The 23,704-nt window shown below is 46.8% G+C and overlaps 9 protein-coding genes across 9 annotated transcripts; 5 read left to right on the top strand and 4 right to left on the bottom strand.

The window, feature by feature from the left end:
* Positions 1-346: 346 nt before the first annotated feature.
* Positions 347-739, top strand: N7484_008247 (uncharacterized protein; the record flags this gene model as incomplete). The annotated part of the gene is made up of 3 exons (XM_057118634.1): positions 347-443; positions 502-570; positions 624-739. Coding segments are annotated over 3 exons (282 nt in total), but the record flags the coding sequence as incomplete, so codon positions are not given.
* A 2,167-nt stretch (positions 740-2,906) lies between these two features.
* N7484_008246 (uncharacterized protein) lies at positions 2,907-4,173 on the top strand (the record flags this gene model as incomplete). Its single annotated transcript, XM_057118633.1, has 3 exons — positions 2,907-3,607; positions 3,632-3,833; positions 3,856-4,173. 3 exons carry the CDS (start codon positions 2,907-2,909, stop codon positions 4,171-4,173), a joined length of 1,221 nt encoding a protein of 406 aa, XP_056968188.1.
* Positions 4,174-5,125: 952 nt separating this feature from the next.
* On the top strand, positions 5,126-5,524 carry N7484_008245 (uncharacterized protein; the record flags this gene model as incomplete). The annotated part of the gene is made up of 1 exon (XM_057118632.1): positions 5,126-5,524. The coding sequence occupies one exon, from the start codon at positions 5,126-5,128 to the stop codon at positions 5,522-5,524; it is 399 nt and encodes a 132-aa protein (XP_056968187.1).
* A 522-nt stretch (positions 5,525-6,046) lies between these two features.
* On the bottom strand, positions 6,047-7,279 carry N7484_008244 (bZIP transcription factor; the record flags this gene model as incomplete). Its single annotated transcript, XM_057118631.1, has 3 exons — positions 6,047-6,138; positions 6,188-7,151; positions 7,202-7,279. The coding sequence occupies 3 exons, from the start codon at positions 7,277-7,279 to the stop codon at positions 6,047-6,049; spliced, it is 1,134 nt and encodes a 377-aa protein (XP_056968186.1).
* A 3,187-nt stretch (positions 7,280-10,466) lies between these two features.
* Positions 10,467-15,001, top strand: N7484_008243 (uncharacterized protein; the record flags this gene model as incomplete). Its single annotated transcript, XM_057118630.1, has 5 exons — positions 10,467-12,980; positions 13,037-13,361; positions 13,414-14,324; positions 14,379-14,542; positions 14,599-15,001. 5 exons carry the CDS (start codon positions 10,467-10,469, stop codon positions 14,975-14,977), a joined length of 4,293 nt encoding a protein of 1,430 aa, XP_056968185.1. The 3' UTR covers positions 14,978-15,001.
* A 298-nt stretch (positions 15,002-15,299) lies between these two features.
* On the bottom strand, positions 15,300-15,670 carry N7484_008242 (uncharacterized protein; the record flags this gene model as incomplete). The annotated part of the gene is made up of 2 exons (XM_057118629.1): positions 15,300-15,443; positions 15,521-15,670. The coding sequence occupies 2 exons, from the start codon at positions 15,668-15,670 to the stop codon at positions 15,300-15,302; spliced, it is 294 nt and encodes a 97-aa protein (XP_056968184.1).
* Positions 15,671-17,380: 1,710 nt separating this feature from the next.
* Positions 17,381-18,580, bottom strand: N7484_008241 (uncharacterized protein; the record flags this gene model as incomplete). The annotated part of the gene is made up of 2 exons (XM_057118628.1): positions 17,381-17,812; positions 17,876-18,580. The coding sequence occupies 2 exons, from the start codon at positions 18,578-18,580 to the stop codon at positions 17,381-17,383; spliced, it is 1,137 nt and encodes a 378-aa protein (XP_056968183.1).
* Positions 18,581-19,314: 734 nt separating this feature from the next.
* Positions 19,315-21,196, top strand: N7484_008240 (MDR family MFS transporter; the record flags this gene model as incomplete). Its single annotated transcript, XM_057118627.1, has 3 exons — positions 19,315-19,554; positions 19,623-20,002; positions 20,059-21,196. The coding sequence occupies 3 exons, from the start codon at positions 19,315-19,317 to the stop codon at positions 21,194-21,196; spliced, it is 1,758 nt and encodes a 585-aa protein (XP_056968182.1).
* A 574-nt stretch (positions 21,197-21,770) lies between these two features.
* Positions 21,771-22,907, bottom strand: N7484_008239 (uncharacterized protein; the record flags this gene model as incomplete). The annotated part of the gene is made up of 2 exons (XM_057118626.1): positions 21,771-22,657; positions 22,724-22,907. The coding sequence occupies 2 exons, from the start codon at positions 22,905-22,907 to the stop codon at positions 21,771-21,773; spliced, it is 1,071 nt and encodes a 356-aa protein (XP_056968181.1).
* Positions 22,908-23,704: the final 797 nt, after the last annotated feature.

Below are 23,704 nucleotides of genomic sequence, written 5' to 3'. Positions count from 1 at the left end.
TTAAGTTAGTTCTAACTTACACTATAGTTATTTCGGGATATACCTACCTCAGGGCCTTACTAATTATCCATCCTAGCTCATGGCCAGCCTCTCTTATAAGGAGCGGGCGCGTTAGTCATTCCTCCAACCATCGTGTATTTCTTTTAAGGCTTTTTCTTTATCTTAAAGACATACAGTAATATAAGAGATAATCTAAGAACGCGAGAAGGACATAACGGGATTACTTAACTTATCAAGTCAAGGTATCAGGACTATTAAATAATCGAAAAAGTAGGTCGTCACGATTAGCTAGAGTTAAACATAACGGGCTCTTATACTCTATCTAAACGTCATCGACTTAACAAGACCAAGGCGCCATAACGAGGAATATAAATCGAATCCTCAACCTCAGCTTACTCCATTATTCTCTATCTCCAATACTCCAAAATATATTCAACCGCAGCGTATAGAGTACAGCGTATAGCTATCGCAACATATCTTCATTCACTTAATCGATACCAGTAGTTACCTACGGCAGAATACCCGCAATAGGGAAATCAATCTCCCAGCACCTACTACCTAAATATAAAGGTTCTTAGTCTACATTCCTAAAATAAATAAAGCATAGTGCTAATACTCCTTAGTCATCCACTTCATCCTATCATATAAGGCTATAGAGGCTAAGCTCCCGCATCTACTTACAGGTCGCGATCCTCAGTCTCAGAACCCTAATAAGATCAGAACCCATAATTATAGCTAGCCTCCTCGCGCAATAATCTTCGGTCGCGGCTATAAGCCTTAGTAGGTTAAAGAGCTTAAGAAGAAATTCGTAGGTATCGCTAAAGAACCTATTACTAACATCTCAGATACTTATTAGCTAGATATACAAGATAGAAAGCGATAATCTACCTAGAAGATGGCAAGAGACTTTAGATATAATAAACAAGGGTCCAAGCCACAAAGATACTAGGCTAAACTTATAGAAATAGCTAGATAAAGTATACTTAGCGGCCTATATAACCCCGATTTAACGAAAGAATATCTTAAGGCTAGGAGTAAACATCGGGAAGCTATTATATTTTAAGCCATCTATAAGAGCGTTAGCGCGATAAATTCTTTAATAACCTATAGTTTCAAGAGTAAATAGATTACGAATCTTATTTTTTACAAAATTTCGAGCTATATTAAAATGCTCCTTAACTAAGGCCATACCTATAACTCTACGAATTCTTTAATATTTAAGCCTACATATTAGAAGTGGCCTTTCGCACTTTCTTCCTTTACACCAACGGTGTCAATACACCATAAAAGAAAGATATTAAAACCTTAATCAGGATCCACTTTAAAGTAAGCCTAATTACGCTTAATAAAGGCTTTTAGCTCAGCAAAAAATTCCTTGATCGGATTCAAGTCTAGAGAATAAGGTAGTAGATAGACTAGTTTCACTCTAGCGTCCTCACATATCTACGAGACCTATCTTAAGCGATAGAAGGAAGCATTTTCTATAACTAAAATAGACTTAGGGTCTCTAGCTATCTTCCGCAGTGCTAAAGTAGCTAAGCTAAGAAATTTTCGAATATAATAGTATCTATTACACCGCGGAAGACATAGGAAAGTAGAATACCGTCCTAGGTATACGCTAGTAGTATCTAGTATCGTTAGTCACGATGAAACTATAATACTTACAATAGCGCTATGCCAAGAGGTGACTAGCCTATCTATCTAAACCTAGCTCTCTTATCACATCCAGACTCATCGATATAAACTAGATAATATAATTAATACTTTAATAAATTATGTAGATATAATTCTCGTAAATCGACATTTCGCTCTTTAGCATGCTACCAGATCGTCTTTTTAGACCAACCTTTAGCTTTCAGGGCTCTTCTAATACTTAAGGTCGTAATCATAGTATGAAACTCGTCCCATAGGAAAACGACCATCTCATCAAGGTACAGACCTGGTTTCGTAGATAAGTGATCGCAAAGCGCTTCGACCATTAGTAGGGTAACTATCGGTCTCTAGCCTATTCGGGTTAGGCATACGTAGACGTTTCGAAATAGCCTCAAGTTTTTACGAATATTTATATATAATCATGACTTTACTACACTCGGCCTCTTCGGCCATTTAAGATATGGTAAATGACCGACTCTCGATCATATCACGGATAAGCTACAACTTTGAGGGAGGGAGCCTCGGAGCCATATCATGAGTCTCGTATACGGCACTAAAAAGTCATGGCGAAAGGAAAAATCGGTTTAGTGAGAAATCAGGCAAAGTATTTGCGTATGTACAACAATTTCATATATAGTACCGCTGGTATTGTATGAATCCGTCATGAAAATTACAAAATCTATTCTAGAAACTAGAGGATCGACGCCTAAGCCCTATTCTGATTAGCGTGTTTCACATTAGAGTTTGGAAGTTCAAGTCGAAGAGTGTAGTGGTAAATCTGATTTCGACTACAGTACTACTGTATGCAAGTCTGATGAACAGACACAAGACTAGTAAAGTAAATAAGATAAAGCATATTACCCAAACAGCCGTATATTCCTGGGCCCGTAGTAAGAGTAATTGCAATAGGGAAGGGTTTTGTAGAGTAAGTCCGGGAAGACAAATATCCCATATTAGTCGACATAAATGTCAAAGACATATATTATTATTCATCAGACTGAGTTGTGGTTTATTCATCATTATTCAAAAAGCAGTAATTTATTCATGACAAGAGGACGCGGAACTTGAAGGGACGTAATTAATTGACTAAGTTATTATGTACCTTAAGTTTCTTATATTATTCTTTGGGTACTGTACATATAAAGCTGACCCTCCCTTTTCCACCGGGACGGATCTGTGTACTGCATTTGAATCGGACTATAGAGAGTCACTCTTTGCTCCTTCCTTCCACGCATATCCGCTAGAGTTCAAGAATGCTACTGAATCTTGGCCTCACAGCGGATGCCGTGGTAACCCATGCAAACGAACCCGGCGCCCAGTCGGAATCCCCGCTATCTATTAACCCTATTTACTCGTCCGGTTTCTCGCTATCAACGCTTCTCTGTGCTGGCACCTTCTATAACCGGACGAAGCAGTCCAGTAGCCCTTCTCCACCCGCAGTAACTGCATGCGCCGCCCTTACATCGACGCCGAGCAAGGGCGAATCCCCCAAGACCGCGCCATTAGCATTCGCCCGGCCTCGGGTCTACCCTCCATATACCAACAACAAAACCTCGCGGTCCAAGGTTTTGTACCAGTTCGCTTACCCTGCTGCTCATTCTCGTCACAAGCGATGCAAGCTTCAGCCGAGGCTCCTACTGCAAGTGCAGCAGGTGTCGCAAACTCCCCGGCCTTTGCCCCTTTTAGATGTTCAAAAATCTACATTATCTTTGCCTCGGTTTGGTCGAAAGTTTCCGGCCATATTCTGCCAGAAGAACAAACTGGAACCGAGCGACTTATTCATTTTGGTGAGCAAAATACACACGCACATGGGGGCCAGCTTCCCCGGAAATAATATAAGCTCCGAAGAAGGCGACGAGAATCAACGAGAAGCCGTGGCTACGATTTGCCAGGTGTTCCATGAGGATGGTCGTCTGAAAGGGAAGACAGAGATCTCGTTGAATTTTGGGCCAAAGTGAGAAGCGACTCCTCTGCCAAGTGGCTCATATGAGTTCGTGGCCCGCACAGAAAATGGTCTGCGGGTCATGCGATGGGCCTTGTGCAGAGGGAAAACTCGTCCCGCATCTGCAACGACACGAACTCAACCGCGCGATGACACCAAGCGATTCACGTTCAGCATCATCGATTCCAACACTCGTCGGCACCCGGTGATCGCTTCCATGACCAAGAACCAGCTGGAGGTGTATGATGAATGTTCCTTAGTGGCTTGCTCGTACCGCTCCCATAACCCCAAGCTCAGGCATGTCTGTGGTCACTAACTTGTCCGATAATGAAGCACCGGTGAATACCAATAACGCAGTTCCAGTTGATGATGGGCTACGCACATTAATTATTATAACTGGGATCTGGGTTACCTCTCGGGAGGGTTTGTCGCAGAACTTTAGCTACGGGGACCCTATCCCTGCGCCTAGCGGCAAGACACTCGATGCTGTAAAGACCACGACACCAGTCCAGGGAGGCAGGTTTTTCAGAAGCTCTCTGAAGCGCTCTAGTTCAACTAGAGCCGCAGTCATGGGCTGAGCCAAGCGACGAAGGGCCTGCGGTGTCGGCGATCGCCTCAGTCAGCACAGCTTGTTCGCCGGTGCGGCTGGGAATGGCCGCGACATTGTAGACTCTCGTCAAGCACCTCTGCGGCAGCACTTAATTGAAATTGAAAGCTCACCCCAATGACCTAACCGACTAAGCTCGAAGTCCGAAGCTCAACCAGTTGCCGAGGGCCCCAAGTCAAACTTGAAACCACATCGTGCTTCATATTGCGGCCTAGACGCATTGTGCAACATTCCCTCTAAACTTTTGGACATTGGAAATAGTAAACAACATCACAGGCTCAGCTCTCTTTTCATGATCTTTCAACAAAGCGCCGAGGCTTACTGATGGAATGCCCCATCCCCAACTCACCGTCTGGATACAATCGCAATTTAATTGGCTTCGATCGTATCTTGCTTGAAGTTCTCCAATTGTTTGTGACGATAGGATTTGTCTGGTGCAGCACTTGGCCCTATCCCACCGGGGTGCTTGCACTCTACTGGAGTGTAGGTCAAGGTTTTTGCTTTACTATGGGTGTAACAAAGTGGGCCCCGCTTGGGTTCAGGTTAATTTCTTCGCTAGGGTGCGGAGGTCTAATCAGCTCCGATCACTCTAAAGTTCTGCCAATTATATCAGACGATCTTTTATATCTCTCATTTGCTTTGGAGTATGCAAAGCTTCCTGGTCGTCGCATAATTCGCGGCCAGAATTTAGATAAATTTTGATGGGGTGCGGCAATCGAAGCCGATTCGGCCTGTATACGTGGAAATTGAAATGTTGGATAGCAACGTATTTGGCCTCCCGACGTTTATTCCTCTTTTGCTAGCCTCCACTACAATCCTAACCACGCCGCCAGTCATCATAAATCCCCTCTCAGTCCTTGCACGCTTGCCGTTTGCCTCTTCGTCCGTATACAACGCCTCGAAAGCAGCCGTGGCTTTTCACAATGACACTCCGAAATGAACTTGGCCCACTCGATAACAAAGTTGTTGCGCTCATTATGACGCTCATTATGACAGAAATTTCAACAAACCTCATGTCGCCTAACAGTATCTCTTTTGACCTCAAGAGTATCTTCACCGCTGCTTTGGAGGGAGCCAAGGAACGAAGTCGGAATTATGCCAATAACAGCATGAAGCCAGAAGCGTTTGCCAAGCAACTTGTTCAAGCTATCCTGGCTAAGGTTGAAAAGAGAGAGTTCCTGTGGAAAGGGATCAATGCTTGGGTGATTTGGTTTTTGAATCTTGTTGGGTGGAGCAACATGCTGGACAGCGTCGTCAAAAGGATGATCGGCTTTGAAATTAAGAAGCCCGATTCTACTCTTGAGAAAGTGACAAAACTCTGAAGGGGGAAAAAGGTGCGGGGGAGCCAAAAATCTATTAATGTAGTATCATCTGTGGTCATCTAGTCTCATCTTCTTGGGTTGAGTGTCTGGGCACTTGCCAGTCAGAGAGCCTTTTCATAGGATGGCTAACTTTTTGCCGATGATAAACGTAAAAGCCAGGTAGATATTCGAACAGCCAAGATCATTGAAAGCCTAAAAATGGATAATTTTGAGCTAGCTCAGTGACAAGTGATGCTGCATGCGACAAATTACCCTCACAGGCATATTTGGAAAACAGTTACTATTGAATCTTCAAGTCATTTTGACCAGAATACCCCTCCCCACTTGGTCATCGAGAATGTTTACTAATTCAAGAGGCCTGACGGTTTTTTACGCTTGATAAAACTTGACTGGTACTCTCGAATCTGACCAGCCAAACGATACCCCCACAATGGGCTCATACTCAATAACATAGACGGTATTTACAGCCCGCCGACTCAAGGACAAACTATTTCTGAAGCCACACAGCGGGCATAAGGAACTTCATGGCATCCCTGAAAGGTTTAATGCAGCCGCAACAGTTTGGCGTCGAAATGCCGGGCCAATTCCGAAGCAAACGCACTCAGTAGCAAGGTCTATATTCATTAGTGTTTGAAGCCAATGTATACCTCGCCACATACTCACACTGAACAAGTGCCGCAACCTGAGGTGAGGAGATAAGGCTTGAGCGAAACAATGGGCGACCACTCTGCCGGGTGTAAAGTCCCCTCTCGTTGAGAAGTCTCTGTACACCACTCGCATCTAGCCATTCGCTGTCTCCCAATTCTTCAGCCAGGGCTGGCAACTCTTCCGAGGCGTTACCATCTCTCTTGGAATACAAGGGGGCGAGTACCGTTGCCATGAGATCAATGAGGCCTCCAGTCTTGTCATGTATTCCAGCATGGATACAAGAAAGGAGATTATTGCGCTTAGTTGGAGGCATAGATGGCCCGAAAACTTCTTGAATCTTCGTAAAGTCGTTCGGAGTGTTGACGAGGAGCTGATACCCATTTTGACAACACACTTTTACTAGATACCGTGAGAAGGTCCACTGCTCATCCTTGGTAGAGGTAGCGAGAGCAACGGCTGGGTAGTGGCCTGGTAGTGATGAGAACGGACTATGCGACTCATCAGCGAGCGGAGCCATGGCAACGCTGATAGGGGGCTTCGGTTGGTCTTGGTAAATGGATGATTGTGTGTATAATGGTGGCAAATCATCCCATTGCGTCGGGGTTGATGAGAGTCCGGTAGGAACTTGTTCCTTTGACGAAACCCTTGGGCTACTATCACTGCATTTTTCATCATTGTCAACTGCAGTGGATGAAGTGGCACCAACAACCTTGACGAGAGCGCCATTATCCGGGTCCGCACATCCAGTTTCAGCAAGCAAAAGGGTCTGTTGAGTTATCTTGCGAAGGGCTGACGTGACAAGTGAATTCCTTTCAAGCAGACCGGTTTCCAGAAGCAGATTACTGAAGGTCAGAAAGGATAGGCTGAGCTGTTCAATGCCACCCTCAAGCTCGTGGACACGATCCTGGAGGTTGCCAATGGTGTTCTCTTTTCGCGTGCGATACGCTTTTTGCGCTATGCGTAGCTGTTCGCGACGCCTCTAATAGGAATCAGTCATCGAATACATTTTTTTCTTTACATGTCACCCACCTCTAGTGCTTGTCGGCTTTTGGATTCCCCAGGACGCCCCTTCCCCTGGACCGCTTCTGCCTTGTGTTTTTCCGCCATCATTTAATGAATTTGTGCTGGGTTGTGGCTCATGAGAGAAAGTGGATCTAGGGTTCGTAGATAGAAGTAGATAAAAGCCCCAAGCGGCTCATGAAGACGGATATCTCAATCTAGTTTATTCATTATCCCGAAACTCCTCAGACCTTGTGACCTGAGAAGCTTTGAGAGTGACGATACGGAATTGTTGAGTAATCGGAAATAGTTAAGAGAGATCTGTCGAGAAAAGTGGAGTTTTCTATTACAATGGTATGGGATTGGCCTAGGCGGAATTCTCGGGCCCGCCGTCCTCTAATAATTACGCCGCTCTCTATTTCTAGTCACTATTCTCTCCCCGACATTTTTTTCTGAAGGCTTAATTGTCATTCGGGCCGACTACAACCCACACTCGCTCAAATCTACTATGAAAAATCAGGACGTTATGATTAGTAGCGACGCAGCCGGGGACCAAAAAGATATTGTTTTGACTAATGACATCAACTTTATTTAACGTAACTCACAAGCGAGCTGCGCACACAAGCGAGCTGCGCACCCACCACCAATTATAGTATAAAAAGCCATATATCTCAACAACCAAAAATAGTATAATTACTACTATTTAAAACAATGTTAGGGCACCTATTCCGCTTGCGCCCTACCTCTCTACAGCTCCCACAGCGCTGCCGTGGCCTCTCATTGGTCGATTCAGCTGCCTGCAGAGGTGCTGCATCTACTGCCATATTGCTTTCTATCTCTATTTGTAGGCGAACCTGGGCCTCTTCGGCAGTAATCCCCCCTTCGTTGGCTACTAACCTATTACGTATTCGACGTTTTCTAGCCTGATGAGTGTTTTCAACACGTAAACGCTCACATTCAGCCTTAATGAATAGGCTTAAATGAAAGGTTTGTTCTGCCCCTTTCGCGAGTTGGTCTAACAACATTAAAAGCTCTTCGGGTGGCGAATAAGAACGCTAGCGTAGTAAACGTTTAATTGAGGTTGTTTGTCGGCGTATATCGGCTGCCCGTGCTGGATTTTTAGGGACATACTCACGACTACTAGTACTACCCTGAGATGGTGGCGGAGTAGGTGTATATAGTCGGATATCCATTGTATCAAGCACTCGTTGTGGGCAAAAAGGTATAAGCCCTGCTCCAGCAAAGCTATTGGCAATTGTCGTTGTTTTATAGGCCTCTGCGCGTGCCATAGGATATGAAGCAAGAAAGTCATGTTTATCAATATGGTTGACGCCATTTCGCATTTTGTCTTGAACTTGGTTGCCATATGCCTTCTTCTTCAAAACAGCAAAACAACCAACATCAAGTGGCTGTAATAGATGAGATGAATTCGGAGGCATACAGACAGGAATGATTTTGTTTTGCTTGCAAAAATCATCAAATTGTGGTATTAAATGACTTCTATGGCCATCCATCACAAGCATCCGCCATATACCATGTAGCCTTTTATTTGAAGCCGGAATAAAGTGCTTTTGAAGCCAAGATAGCCCAATTTGATCAGTAGACCAGCCATTATCACTAGCTTCAAAGCGCCAATCCCCAGGAACAGTAGTAGCCCAACCTAAGTTCAAGTTCTTGGCTTTGAAGATGATAGTCGGAGGAAGAACATCGAATCGATTGATGCATTCAATAGCGGTTACCCACTCTCGGTTGCCAGGCATTAGGAGTTTTCGTTTTGAATATTACTCCGTTCTAGTAATAACTTCTGAAGTGCTTGTGAGCCCCATTGAGAAGCCAGTCTCATCAAAATTCCAAATATCATCGTCGTGAATACCATACTCTGCAATAGTAAGATTATAGTAATCGAACCACTGCCTCACAAGCTTAGGATTTTCACATTTTGCACGCTGATAGGCATATCGACGTGAAAAACGTGTTTTCAGAGTACTCTGGCGGCGTATGAAGTTATAGACCCAGTTCATGCCGACCAATACTGGTGGTGTATTCGTTTCACGTTTCGCAAGTAGTATATTGGCCATTTGTCGCACCATAGTATACTCAGGGGCCATACCACGTTCGTCCATTGAGAGTATCCATTTAACAAGCGATTCCTCTTCCAATTCGCTTAATTTATGGCTGTTGGGGCGTATATCGTGGCGAAATTGAATGCCCTTTCGACGCGACCGTAGTGTCGACTCGGGTATATTAAACCGACGCGCTGCTTCACGTATAGATGGAATTTCGTCATTTTGAATAGCCTGTAAGGCTATTAATATCCTACCTTCTTGTTCATCTCCTTTTTGACGTTTTTAGGAACGAACTACTGGTGGCATGGTAGGGTGTTGAACTTGGTGGGTTGTTAAAATGCGGTCGCGTTTAGTGGGGCTGCGCAGCTCGCTTGTGAGTTACGTTAATGCTGCGCCACCCGGAAATATGAATAAACATTTCGACGCAAAGGTCTAATGTGTCTCATCAGAAGGGAGTAGTAGTTAGTGGCGGTAGCAAATTAATAATCAAGCGGATAGGTTAGTTAATAACAACTTGGGATCAGGAAAGAAATTCCTATGGGAGAAAGATGAGTATGACCATTGGGGACAAGTGAGTTCAGTCGGTCTTCATTGACGCACTGAATTGATTCTAGTCGTTCGATCATCGTAGCTCGCAATGAATGTAATTGATTAGTCGGTCTAACTGTCCATCTACGGGGCTAGAGTTTATAAGGTTAGACCCGCCCAAATAGGGCAGGGGGCTCAAGCAATCAAGCCCCGCTAGTCATCGTATCTACTCCGTAATGAGTTAGTGAGTTAGTTAACTTAACTAGAGCTAGGAATGTATAGTAATCAATCCGAGCGGATATGCCTGATGATTCAACAAAGACGTTTGAACTGACTGTTAGGAAAATCTTAATGCACGAGATGTTCACTAAAAACCCTATCCGTCACTGTTAGGAAAACCTTCATACACGAGATTTTCACCAATCACTCCATCCGTCGAAAAGATGTCCCATGCTTTTCGTTCAGCACATTAATAAGGGATGAGACAGAGGGCTTCTTTGGGTTCCGGGCCTTGAGTCAGATTATTAATCAGAAGCTAAGTTATGGTCATATATCTCATTACTTTATTGTTCTTATATCTTCTGCGTGATGTTGCTACTCTCTCACCGGCAACTCCAGTCATCTGATCTCCAGCATTTTTTTCCATCGAAGTTCTTCTGCTGTCAAAGTCTGGCAAATTAGCGAATCCGAAGAACTACAACATGGAGGTCAATCGCGACCCCGAGAAAGCTATGTACCGGGCGAGTTCGCTCGGAAAGCCCTCCGGACGATCTCCCTCCCCAATAGCGGACCCTATCGTCAACTCCAGCGCGGAGCAGTCAGACGACGAATCCAGCCCAAAGACCGACTCCCGAGACATCTCACAATGGCCCATCACTCCAGATATACTACAAATACGACAACGTAACGAGAATTACGGTGGGAAATCGAAGAAGCTGGGTGTGACATGGCAGAACCTCACAGTAAAGGGCATCAGCATTGATGCGCTTTGCAACGAAAATGTTCTCTCTCAATTCAACCCATTCGGGAAGGGCAGTAAAAGCCCACCAGTGAAGACTATTATCGACAACTCTTCTGGATGTGTCAAGCCCGGTGAGATGTTGCTTATTCTTGGAAATCCAGGAGCCGGATGCACAACACTGCTTAGCGTTCTATCAAACCACAGAAATGGCTTCGCAGAAATTACTGGCGACGTCTCGTTCGGTTCCATGACCAGTCAAGAAGCCAAACAATATCGTGGTCAGATCATCATGAACACAGAAGAGGAGATCTTCTTTCCAGCTCTTTCAGTTGGTGACACCATCGACTTCGCCACACGTTTGAAGGTGCCCTTCCACCTGCCACCGGACATCAAGAACGAGGAGGAGTACGCCAAAATATACAAAGAATTCCTCTTGAAGTCTCTCGGTATCACACACACAAAGGATACCAAGGTCGGAGATGAGTTCATTCGTGGTGTTTCGGGTGGCGAGCGCAAGCGAGTGTCCATTCTCGAATGCCTTGCGACTAGAGGCAGCGTCTTCTCCTGGGATAACTCCACTCGTGGTCTCGACGCGAGCACTGCACTAGATTGGACGAAAGCCATGCGCGCCATGACAGATATTCTTGGTCTCACTACAATTGCCAGTCTGTATCAAGCTGGTAATGGCATCTACGAGCAGTTCGACAAGATTCTGATTCTCGACAACGGCAAGCAGATCTTTTACGGACCTCGAGATGAAGCTGTGCCATACATGGAGGATCTTGGCTTCCTATGCGGCCCTGCAGCCAACAAGTCAGATTTCCTCACGAGCGTATCGGCGCCTGCTGTACGCACAATTGCCCCAGACTTTGAGGACCGATTTCCTCGATCAACAGAGGAGCTGCTCGCTGCTTATAACAACTCGCCCATCAAGCCAAGGATGATGGCCGAGCTCGACTACCCCAATAGCCCCGAAGCTCAGCAGAATACGGCGGACTTCAAGGAACAGGAGGCTCAAGACAAGCACAAGAACCTCCCAAAGAAAGCTGCGGAGTCTGCAGGATATTTCCATCAGGTGCAGACGGCTACCATACGCCAATTTCAGATCCTCTGGGGCGACAAGCAAACTCTGTTCATCAAGCAAGCCACAACTATCGTTCAGGTGCTGATCGGTGGCTCACTGTTCTACAATGCTCCGGACAACACGGCGGGCTTGTTCATCAAGGGAGGCTCACTCTTCTTCTCTCTACTATATCCCACCTTTATCGCTCTCGCTGAGGTTACGGATTCGTTCGTCGGCCGACCCGTCTTAGCCAAACACCGAGACTTCGCTCTCCACCATCCATCTGCCTTTGTCTTCGCCCAGGTCATTACCGACATCCCGATCATGCTCTTCCAAATCTCGCACTTTGGAATTGTGCTGTACTTCATGACTGGATTCCAGTACACCGCCCAGGCTTTCTTCATCTTTTGGCTTATCAACTTGATCTCGGCCCTGGCTATGACACAGCTGTTCAGGTTCATCGGTGCCGCTTTCCCGAATTTCGACGCAGCAACTAAAGCTTCTGGATTCACCATCGTCGCTGCCTTCACATATGCAGGATACATGATCCCCAAGCCCGACATGCACCCTTGGTTCGTTTGGTTCTTCTGGATCGACCCCATGGCCTACGCGTTCGAAGCATTGCTCGCGAACGAGTTCCACGACCAGGTGATTCCTTGTGTGGGCCCATTCCTGGTTCCAAATGGCGAAGGATACAGCCCCGAAACAGGAGGCGGACAAGCATGTACTGGCGTCCGTGGTGCGCCTCCTGGAGCAACCAGCGTTACTGGTGACCAATACCTGGCTTCCATGTCCTTCAGCCACAGCAACCTTTGGCGCAACTTTGGCATTCTCTGCGCCTGGTACGTTTTCTTCGTGGCAATGACCGTCTTCTTCACTTCCAGGTGGAAGCAGATGGGCGAAGGTGGTCGCGGCCTCCTCATCCCCCGTGAGAAGCAGAAGAAGGTACCTAAGGCCGTGATTGCGGATGAGGAATCCCAGGCTGTCGAGAAGCCATCCGAGAACTCCGGCTCCGATTCCGAGAAGTCTGACACAACCATCGACAACCAGCTCGTCAACAATACATCGGTTTTTACCTGGAAGAATCTGACTTACACCGTCAAGACGCCGAATGGCGATCGTCTTCTTCTCGACAACGTTCAAGGATTTGTCAAGCCCGGTACGCTCGGTGCTCTTATGGGATCTTCAGGTGTAAGTGCACTAGCAATGCGATTGACAGTTGGATATATGCTAACATTTTCACTCAGGCCGGAAAGACTACACTGCTCGACGTTCTAGCTCAACGCAAGACTGATGGTACCATTCATGGCTCCATCCTAGTCGATGGTCGCCCGCTCCCTGTGTCCTTCCAACGATCTGCTGGCTACGTCGAACAGATGGATGTCCACGAGTCATTGTCCACGGTACGCGAGGCTTTGGAATTCTCTGCTCTTCTTCGTCAGAATCGTGAAATTCCCCGCGAGAAGAAGCTCCGCTATGTGGACACGATCGTCAAGCTTCTACAGTTGGAAGATCTCGAGCACACCCTCATCGGTCGCCCTGGTGCCGGTCTTTCTGTCGAACAGCGCAAGCGTAAGTCTGAATCCATCGAACAGAGTCGAGACAGACACTAACAACTTATCAGGTCTCACAATTGGTGTTGAGCTCGTAGCTAAGCCCAGTATTTTGATCTTCCTCGACGAACCTACTTCTGGTCTCGACGGCCAAGCTGCAAACAACACGGTACGCTTCTTGCGCAAACTCGCGGAAGTCGGACAAGCTGTCCTCGTCACGATTCATCAGCCATCAGCCGACCTCTTTGCCCAATTCGATACCCTCCTCCTACTGGCGAAGGGTGGCAAGACCGTATACTTTGGCGATATCGGCCATCATGCAAGGACCGTCAAGAAATACTTCGCTGATCATGGCGCACCGTGCCCCCGAGAGGCCAACCCTGCGGAGCACATGATTGAAGTCGTATCAGGGAGTCTTTCTAAGGGCAGGGACTGGAACCAAGTCTGGCTCAACTCGCCAGAACATGAGAAGATCACTCAAGAGCTTGACACTCTTGTCGCCGATGCTGCCACCAAACCGCCTGGAACTGTCGACGATGGCCATCAATTCGCAGCGCCCATCTGGGAGCAGGTAAAGCTTGTCACGCACCGCATGAACATCTCCTTGTTCCGCAACACCGAGTACATCAACAACAAGCTCATCTTGCATATACTCCTGTCTCTTTACAACGGCTTTTCGTTCTGGTCGATTGGTAACAGCGTCAGCGATCTCCAGCAACGTCTCTTCACGGTCTTCAGTTTCCTGTTTGTCGCCCCCGGTCTCATCTCCCAGCTTCAGCCTATCTTCATCGATCGTCGCAACGTGTATGAGACGCGCGAGAAGAAGAGTAAGACCTACCACTGGGTGCCATTCGTCACTGGCTTGATCGTTTCTGAGCTGCCCTACCTCGTCGTCTGCGGTGTGTTGTACTTTGTGTGTTGGTACTGGACTGCTGGATTGCCAAACGATACCAAGTGGGCAGGCAGCACATTCTTCGTCGCAGTAAGTTTTCTCTTCTTTGGTTGACTTCTCACTCCAAACTAACAAACCATCTAGATCTTTTACGAGATGTTGTACACCGGTATTGGACAATCGATCGCCGCGTACGCTCCCAACGCAACCTTTGCATCTCTCGTCAACCCGCTGGTCATCACCACCCTCGTATCATTCTGCGGTGTTTTCGTTCCTTACTCCCAGATCACGGCGTTCTGGAGATACTGGTAAGCCTCATACGACTATCAACACCCACGAGATCAATGCTAACATCACATTTTAGGATCTACTACCTCGATCCATTCAACTACCTCTTCGGCGCCTTCCTCACCTTCACCACCTTCTCCGTCGATATCACTTGCGAACGGGGCGAGCTTGCGGTCTTCAATCCTCCTGCGAACGAGACATGTGGCGACTATCTCTCCACATATCAGCAAGGCATGGGACGTGGCACGAACCTTCTGAACCCTGGCGCTACGGAGAATTGCGAGGTGTGCCGATACACTACTGGACAAGGCTACTTGAAGACTCTCAACTTGAACGAAGAGTACTACGGCTGGAGGAATGCGGGGCTGGTTGTATTGTGGGCTGGAGTGTTCTACGCCCTGGTGTTCTTGATGATGAAGTTGCGAACCAAGGCGACGAAGAGGGCGTCTGCGTAGACGAATGGTGTTTGTTGAAGGGTGAAAGATTGCCAAGATACCCTACTCGAAGAAGAGTAAAGGCGGAGTGCAAAGTTGAGCGCGTACGTGTTAGCTTCAGGTGTGGTATTGAAGCTGCACAAAGGAAGATTTAAATCCTAGATCATAAAATTGCGCATGTGCGCCCAGCTTAGACTGTTGTAATAGTTTCATTGGGTAATTAAGACCATATTACATTCTCAAAGCTTCCTAGCTGTGGCGACTGGTGATCTGTTGGGGCGCGAGCTGCCTGGGTTCGCCTCCTGTCCTTCCAGCACATCGGCAGAGCGGAACAAATGGTATTCTAGTCTGAGATGCTCTTGGTTGATGATTTCTCCTGGTAGTCCATGTCATGATCCGCGCGCTTCGCTGCTCTTTCCTCTTGCTCGGCATACCTTGCTTCATCACCTGCCCTAATATTTTCGGGAGGTGTTTCCGACCGTTTCCGCTTTTTAACGTCCTTAGCAAGGGATTGCTCGCCCAGTGCTCGCTCTACTTTGCTATCCACCGCATCTAAATATTGACAGAGTTGTATCCCAGAGAGTCGTCCTCCCAGTTCTCGAGTATAGAGTCTTGGGTCGGCACTTCTGGCTGAGTATTCTCGAATTTCCCATCAGCGTCGGGAGATGACGACTCTGTAGGGGTTTCGAAAAGGTATTCATGGTCTTCAGACATTTGCGTTTGGGGTTATCGGTTTTCGTGTCAAGTGATACCTGCTTTTCTGTGTTTGAGAAAGCAAACTGGTGTTGTGGCAACCTGGATCAATTAATACTTGTCATGCACTGCCCCGAAGGTTTCCTGAAATGGAGCAACTCACGGTTTACATAAGATATGAAGACTGTTACTACGTGTACATGGACGCTGGTCATCTCATCTTCGATGCAATCGTTTGCACGAACTACAAGGGCGGAGTTTCATGGTATTTGTTGACTCTTCAACGAAAGAATGAGAGCGACTTGATATATTAATCCCGCGGGTTTTGTCCAGGTCTAATAATATCAACAATACTAGGCCAAGGACTTAAACATCGCTCCTCATCATAAGGATACGAGCCTAATAAGGAGAGGGACACTAGCTGCATGGGTCCTGGCATGTTTAAAGTTCCGGAAAAGCGCAGCCGAATCCGATAAGATTCGTTTAGATCAGGGAAGCGTAAACGCTATCCCCGAAACGAAAATAGCAGCAAAAACCCCCAAAGCTACAAAACATTAACAAAGGTGCGGATTCGACAGAGAACGGGAAACTAGAGTCGTTTCCGGTAGAAGCCTTTGTCTAATAGAACTGAAAGCATTCGTCCAATAACACGGAAGCACGGCGAGCCAATCATCGCGATTTTGGTCCAATTTCGCCTCAATTTTTGTATGGCATTTGGCAGTCTCGCGAATGTTGACGACAGATAAGGTTTCCAAGCTCTGTCACGTGCGGGACGTTTCCCCTTCCTCTCACTTTGTTCGTTTCAGGGCATTTGTTGATGCGGCGCATATCGGCATGATACTATTAACAAGGTGAGGCGAGAATAGCTTCATGGCAGAAGGCAGTCATGAAGCCAAACATATTGTGTCCACGGATTAAAGAAAGAAACATATCACAAGGACGCGAAGAGACCAACAAGTACTCTTGCAGAAATTAGATGGACTCGTCACCATAAGTGAGAATTGCCACGTGAAGGTAGCAGACTAAGAGACCTTAATGGATAAAATATTAGAGCAAGGGCCCGTCTGTACGGGATAAAAGTAGTATAGGAATACAAATTAACAAGAGAGTGAAGTAATGGTCAAATATCTCGGACCTACTTGAATTTTAGTCCACACAAAGTTCTGGAAGGAAACAGCCGAATCCGATATGATATATTTGATAGCAAAGAGCGAATCGGACATAGAACAGATAACAAGAGTCGATTTCGGTATAAATCTTCTCCAATAATAGAGAGTGTCTTCTACTAATAATGCTCGATGTTTCCGTCGAATAATACTGAAGCCCGACGAGACACTCATTGCGATTTTGGTTCAATCTCGCGTCAAATTTTGTATTGTATGGCATTTGGTATTTGGCAGTCTCACGAACATTCCCGAAAAATAAGGTTTCAAAGTCCTGTCACGTGCGGGATGTTTCCCCTTCCTCTCACTTCGTTCGTTTCAGGGCAATAGCTTCTGTATTAGAAGGGTTTCTAGAAGGTTGATCCTGCAAGAAGGCCAAACGAATGGGTGTCTGACCTGCTCGTCTGGAGACGTGGTAGATATTCAAATCCCATTGAGCCCTTCTCCTACAACGATCTGAAATCCTGAAACGCACGAGACAGCGAGATCTCGCAGTTCCTAGGAAGTTGGGCGGCCAGCTCCATAGTGCGCTCCCACGGGTATTAAATGTACAGAGCAACAACCAGCTTTAGTTGCGAATAGTCTCGATCTTATCAAAGGCAATGGCATATGAGGCTGGTATGAGGAATACTAACACACCGAACGTATGGAGACTGACCACAGCGATCGGCTTGATGAAGGAGGCGACTGGTATACCGAGATATTCTAACAGCAACATCCCGGCACATGACTCAATCAGAGTAGTGGTTGGAATAAGAACCACTTTGCGCGCCCACTGGAAATCCAAGCGATGGCAGAACATAGTGCGCAAATGCAGGTCGAGCATTAGGCGGCCGGTGAGCATCACTGATAGGAAGACCCCGGGAGCCATGACGAGTCGTGGAGCTGCAACTACCTGGCGCAAGCCCCAATCCGTGAATACAAAGGCCTGCACGATTGGTGTGGCGAACCAAATATAGCGTGGTGTCTGCTTGGTTCCCATCAGGCCGAGGAATGTTACCTGAACGGAAAATTTGGTGAGTAAAAGTAGCAAATCCACTAGAATGGCGTAGAAATGTCATACCTCCCAAGTGATAAGCATGAGAGGGTTCATCATTGACCATTCGGAGGGGTTTATCGTTGCCAAAGCTAACCCCACTGCTCCGTTAATGGCAGCGAAAAGTATGTTGTGCACCCAAGGCAGGTCGAATAGGCACAATTGCTTGCTGAATTTCTCGAGGCAACCCCTGGAAGCCCCCACGCCGCGGACGGGCAGCAGCTTGTGGAGTTTATTGGTGACAAAAATAGCCAGTATATATACAATACAACACACCATGAATATAGCAAGCGGGTGGTAGACCAGACTTGAGCTGTTGTGCCCGTCACTGTGTAGCAAGAGAAATGGAGCGGAAATGATGAAAGCTAGCGATGTCATACGTAGACTGATGAAGTAGTGAAACTGGTGAATGAGCGAACGGTTGAAGTTCATGACTATGGTAGATGCGTCAATAGCGGCCATTAACGCCAAAGCACACCAAATATCACCATAGAACAGACTAGCAGGATTTGCAATCTTGTAATGACTGCTGTTAGTCATATTAATGAGCGTGGTGAATGTGGTAGCAGCCTCAAAAGAGGGACTGGGCCCCCAGACTTGGGCATAGCGAGAAACAAGAACTATCCAACCGAAGAAGGCCACCACGCCGCCCAAAAGAAGTAGCCAGAACTTCAGGACGCAGGCATCGACTGTAACATGAGTGAACACAGCAGCAATTGATAACTCGGCCATGCTATTATCGATTGTAGCCTTTTCTTTTCCTTCGCATGTGCAGCGTATATTAGTCACGGATATCCAATAGAGTTTATCGCAAAGGCAATCACAAGAATGCCCATCGATTTGGCTAAGACACTATGAAGATGGGGGAATGTGGCAAACCGATATACAGGGAAAATACGGGCAAACATACCGCTTCGCTTCAGCTCTGCTTTCAAACCCATCTCCAAGCCCCTTGACATTTGTGTTATTCGAGAATGATTTAGGTAAAGCAAGTGCGATTTGTGGATTATAAGAAATACAAATAGCAGTAGGGATCTGAAAGAGTCTAAAATAAACCAAGCCATAGGCAACCAGTCCTTATTAATCGTCTGAAATCGGGAGAGTGCTTGAAGTTATGTGACCTATCCAACTTCGTGCGGGGTCCGCCTTTCTAGAGAAAGTTCAATAATGGAGGGACGTGCATAAGCACAGTGTCACACCATACTCAACAACTGATCTTGATCTTTGATGGTTTTGTTTTTCCTTTTTCAGAGCGGGACCTACAGCCAACAGTAGAGTCTCCCTTGGAAGGGATATTTAAGGGATATTTAGGGGAGAAATGAATAACTACATTGAATGACGTCAGTTAACCTTCTTACATTTATCTAAAACCGTTCTAGCTCCTGCAGAGTGGTTAAGTGAAAACAATCACAATGAAAGTAGGTGGCTTGGCTGGGGTCCTCTCGGTCAATTCAGCCTCCGTTAAAATGCGACAGGCACATATCGGCTTCTATGAAACAGGAGAAGAGATCACTGCGGGAGAGTCAGCAGTCAGTCCATCTCTTATCACTGAAAATGGACCCTTTGAGCTTGAAGCCCAAACAAAACTTGGGACTGCGCAACGCGAAGAGCAGAGTGATGAAAGGAATGAAAACGAACACCCTTCAAAATGGAGATTAGCCATGATAATGATTGCATTATGCTCATCAGTGTTTTGTATGGCCTTGGTACGAGCGAATCCACATCTGAATAATCACTTGAATATTAAAGGTGCTGAACGTGTATCGGTTGACAGGATAACACTATCATTGCAACCGCCATCCCCAGGATTACAGATCAGTTCCAGGCGCTGGACGATGTCGGCTGGTATGGAGCCGCCTACCTGCTCACTACCAGCTCACTGCAGCTGACCTTTGGAAAACTGTACGCCTTCTACTCAGTCAAACGGGTCTACCTTACGGCTCTCTTCATATTCGAACTTGGTTCTTTTGTCTGCGGAATCACCCCAAACTCGACTGGACTGTTACTGGGCCGAGCAGTAGCTGGCATGGGAGCGGCGGGAATATTCTCTGGCGCTATTCTGATAATTAGCCAGACGGTGCCCCTTCACCAGCGTCCCGCGTATATGGGTCTTGTTGTAAGCATGTATGGGATCGCCTCTGTAGCAGGGCCTCTGTAAGTCAATTTCTTGATGTGAAAGCGAGATAATGCTAACTGATCTATTAATGCAGCCTTGGAGGAGCTTTCACGGACCATGTCACATGGCGCTGGTGCTTCTATATCAATTTACCTTTGGGTTTGGTGACCACAGTGTTTATTATTACCTTCTTCAGGACTGCAGGTAAAAATACCAAGAATACTATGACACTCCAGCAGAAACTGTGCATGATGGATCTAGAAGGAACTGCCTTCTTCGTCCCCGGAATAGCCTGCCTCTTGATGGCATTGCAATGGGGTGGAACGACATACCCGTGGAGGAGTGGGAGGATCATCGCCTTGTTTATCGTTTTTGGAGTTTTGATTACTAGTTTTTTGTTAATCCAGCGGTGGAAACAAGAGAAGGCAACAGTTCCTCCGCGAGTTTTCAAAAACCGCAACGTATGGGGCAGTGCGCTCTTTGGTGCTTTCTCCGGAGCGGGCTTCTTCGTGATGGTTTACTATGTGTGCCACATCCTCGCAGCCGAACAAATTGATAGTAAGCTGACTGTCTTGCAGACCCCTATTTGGTTCCAATCGATCAAGGGCGTGTCGGCTGTCAAGTCAGGGATCATGAACTTACCTCTGATTCTGTCTCTGGTCATCATGTCTATAGTCTCTGGGGTCACTGTTAGCATAGTCGGGTATTACACCCCTTTCATGCTGCTGTCGTCGATTCTGATGATCGTGGGGGCGGGTATGATGTCAACCTTCGAGGTTAACAGCAATGCCGCTCAATGGATTGGGTACCAGGTCCTCTTTGGCTTTGGCGTGGGCTGTGGTATGCAGCAGACCATAGTTGCCGTTCAGGCGTCACTGCCATATGCCGACATCCCGGTGGGGGCAGCCGTCATGATGTTTTCACAGACCTTAGGGGGAGCCCTTGGTATCTCGGTTGCCCAGAATGTTTTCCAGAACCAGCTCGTTTCTAATTTTGCTGCTAGCCAACTCAGTGGCCTGGACCCGAAAACGGTAATCCAGGCGGGCGCCACACAGATTCAAACTCTGATACCACACAAGTTCCTGCCGGTGGTGCTGACTGCTTATAACCAAGCGTTGACACATACTTTCTACGTGTCGGTCGCCGTGACATCACTCTCTTTCTTTAGTACCCTCTGCATTGAGTGGAAGTCGGTCAGGGGAGTGGACATCAAGATCGCGGCGGGTGCTTGAATTCAACCTGGTCTTGCGTGGAACTTGCAAAGGAGTCAAACAAAAGAGAAAACAAATGTTTGATAACTCTCCAGGAATGTCCAAAGATCAAAAATAGTCAACCGTCATCACCGTGAGCTCTCTCAATATTTCAACATCAAAATTGTCGCGGCGCTATGCTACTTGTATAGGAGCCTTGATAATGGTTTATGAAATAGGCTATTTAAAGCTAAATTGTGACGTAGAAGGACCAAAGGCCACACTCAGTGGCAATTTGCTTGGCAACGAAGAAAATGTGTAAATGAAAGTGTTTATCTATATAGCCTTGCTAGCTGCCCCTAGGCATACTCCGTGAGGAGAGCTCGTAGAGTAATATCTGGATCATCCCCTGTCGACCAGCACAAGAAATCTTTCGGAGACCAGGAACATGTAGCCGTTCCTGTGTCTTCGAACACTTTGGAATAAGAGCTCACATTTGTACCGGCCCAAATTCATTCAACATGTGTCGGATTGTGGGTAATAAGGTATAGCGATTTCACGGGCGGCGAACTGGGGAAATATCAGGTCGTAGTATGGCATGGTGGAACTAGATGGTCTAGCCAGAGCAACCGCATAGAGTATAATTAAGGGTTGGAAATTGAGCCTCAGTCCAGTCCCAAAGCTTCTGGGCTATATCGGCGTCTTGAACAAAGGAGGCTCCATGACTGTGAAACCCAACGGGAGTATAGTAGGCCCCATTGACCAAGTTGTCTTGATTGGTAGTCGCTGCCCAAAGCGTATTGAGTGCCCCGGTGGTTACATTTCGGAAGAACCATAGCACAACCTTGAGGCTATACTTCATGAAGAAGCCAGTCGCCTTTGCGTGCATAAACAAATCACTATTTACAACGCCCGGGTGTACGGAGATCGACAAGATCTGTGGATTCCGACGGGCGAACTCCGCAGTAAATAGGATAATAGCCGCTTTAGAAGCACAATAACGTTTCCACGTGCTAGCAGCTAGCAATAAGGACGTGGAAGTTAGACCTTCAAAAGAGGCTGGGCCCATAACGTGGGCTGCGGACCCTAGGGTCACAACACGTACGTCGGGGGTCGTACCACTGGCCTCGATACGGGTGACAGTTCTTTGTAGCGTAGGCAGAAGCAAATTCGTGAGCAGGAAATGGCCTATGTAGTTAGTACCTAGCTGGGTCTCGATTCCATCTTCCGTCTTTGTGGGCGGGTTACACATTGTTCCTGCGTTGAGGATCAGAATATCCAGCCTGTCACAATCCGATTGAAACTGGTCCATTGCGTCGCGTATAGACCGGAAAGAGCAAAGGTCAAGCGAGATATATCTGATATCGACGGGAGAAGAGAGTTGTATCTGGATTGAGGCAATAGCCTCGCGTGCCTTGCTTTCAGAACGCGCTGCGATGTAAATGCGAGCTGGGTGGTGCTTTGCGAGCTGAAGAATAGTCTCTTTGCCGATGCCGGTTTCACCTATGAAGAGCTTCTGTGTTAGTTATAACAGTGGTCGGTGTTGAATAAAAGAACAAGTGCTAGTACCTCCGGTGATTAAGATGACCTTGCCCTCAAGGCTAAGGATATCGTATTCCGGCTTGAATGAATTGCCAAGCAGGCCGAATGTAGCCTCGTTCAGAGTCGGGCCAAGGCTACATAGTGACTCTAAAGGGTGCCGCAGGCTGTAGGATAAAAGCCCTCTAAGGGAGGTGGCGTCGCGGAACTCCATTAAGACTCAGTTTCAATATCGTTGGTGCGCCTAATAGAAGGAGTTAAGTATTTAACGGTGTCAAGCCCCTATTCCGACGCTCGCTACTCACGCGATGAGAATGTTTTGCGATAGTGAGGTCAAAGCTAGAAAGATTCAGAAGTTGTATCCTTGGTGAATCAGGCGATAGTCAATCTTCACCAGAATCGCTACTCTGGGATCTACATGATCGGCATCACTAGTAAATCAAGAAGCTCGTATTTTTGTGCGACTAAGCTCTATCCGGATTCATTCTTCCGCCTTCCTGCAAGCAGGGAATAGTTTCTAGGTCGAGTGACACAAAAAAGCAGGATTTAATGTCCCATTAAATAAATAGCTAGAGACACAGCCTACTTGGGGCCTGGCTTTACCTTAGATTAGATCCCGCCGAAGATCTCTAATGTGATCTGGCAGTTAAATAGGACACATGTTACGACACGTCTATGGAAGAGCCATACAAGAGGCAGAGAACAGGCGTATGAGCGCATGAGAACACTTCTGTATGCTACTACCAGCTAGAGATGCTAGAGAAAGGTTATTCCGATATGTTCGGGTAACTAATTAGATAAGCCGCACAACAGAAGTAGGCTCACGGGAGAGATCCAGGGGAGCTCTCCAGTGATTATATTATCAATATGACAACAGCACTGCGTGTGCTGCAGTTCGTGTCATCACTCGTATCCAATCCAACCGTATAAGGCCCACGCCTTAACATTATAATCACTTCTCACCAAGGATACGACCGGTGATACGAAGAACTCGCGAAGAACGATATATCG

The sequence above is a fragment of the Penicillium longicatenatum genome, assembly GCF_028827895.1.
Source record: "Penicillium longicatenatum strain IBT 33135 chromosome Unknown contig_6_segment0_segment0, whole genome shotgun sequence".
Lineage (NCBI taxonomy): Eukaryota > Fungi > Ascomycota > Eurotiomycetes > Eurotiales > Aspergillaceae > Penicillium > Penicillium longicatenatum.
This window is presented reverse-complemented; position numbering and strand designations above follow the sequence as displayed.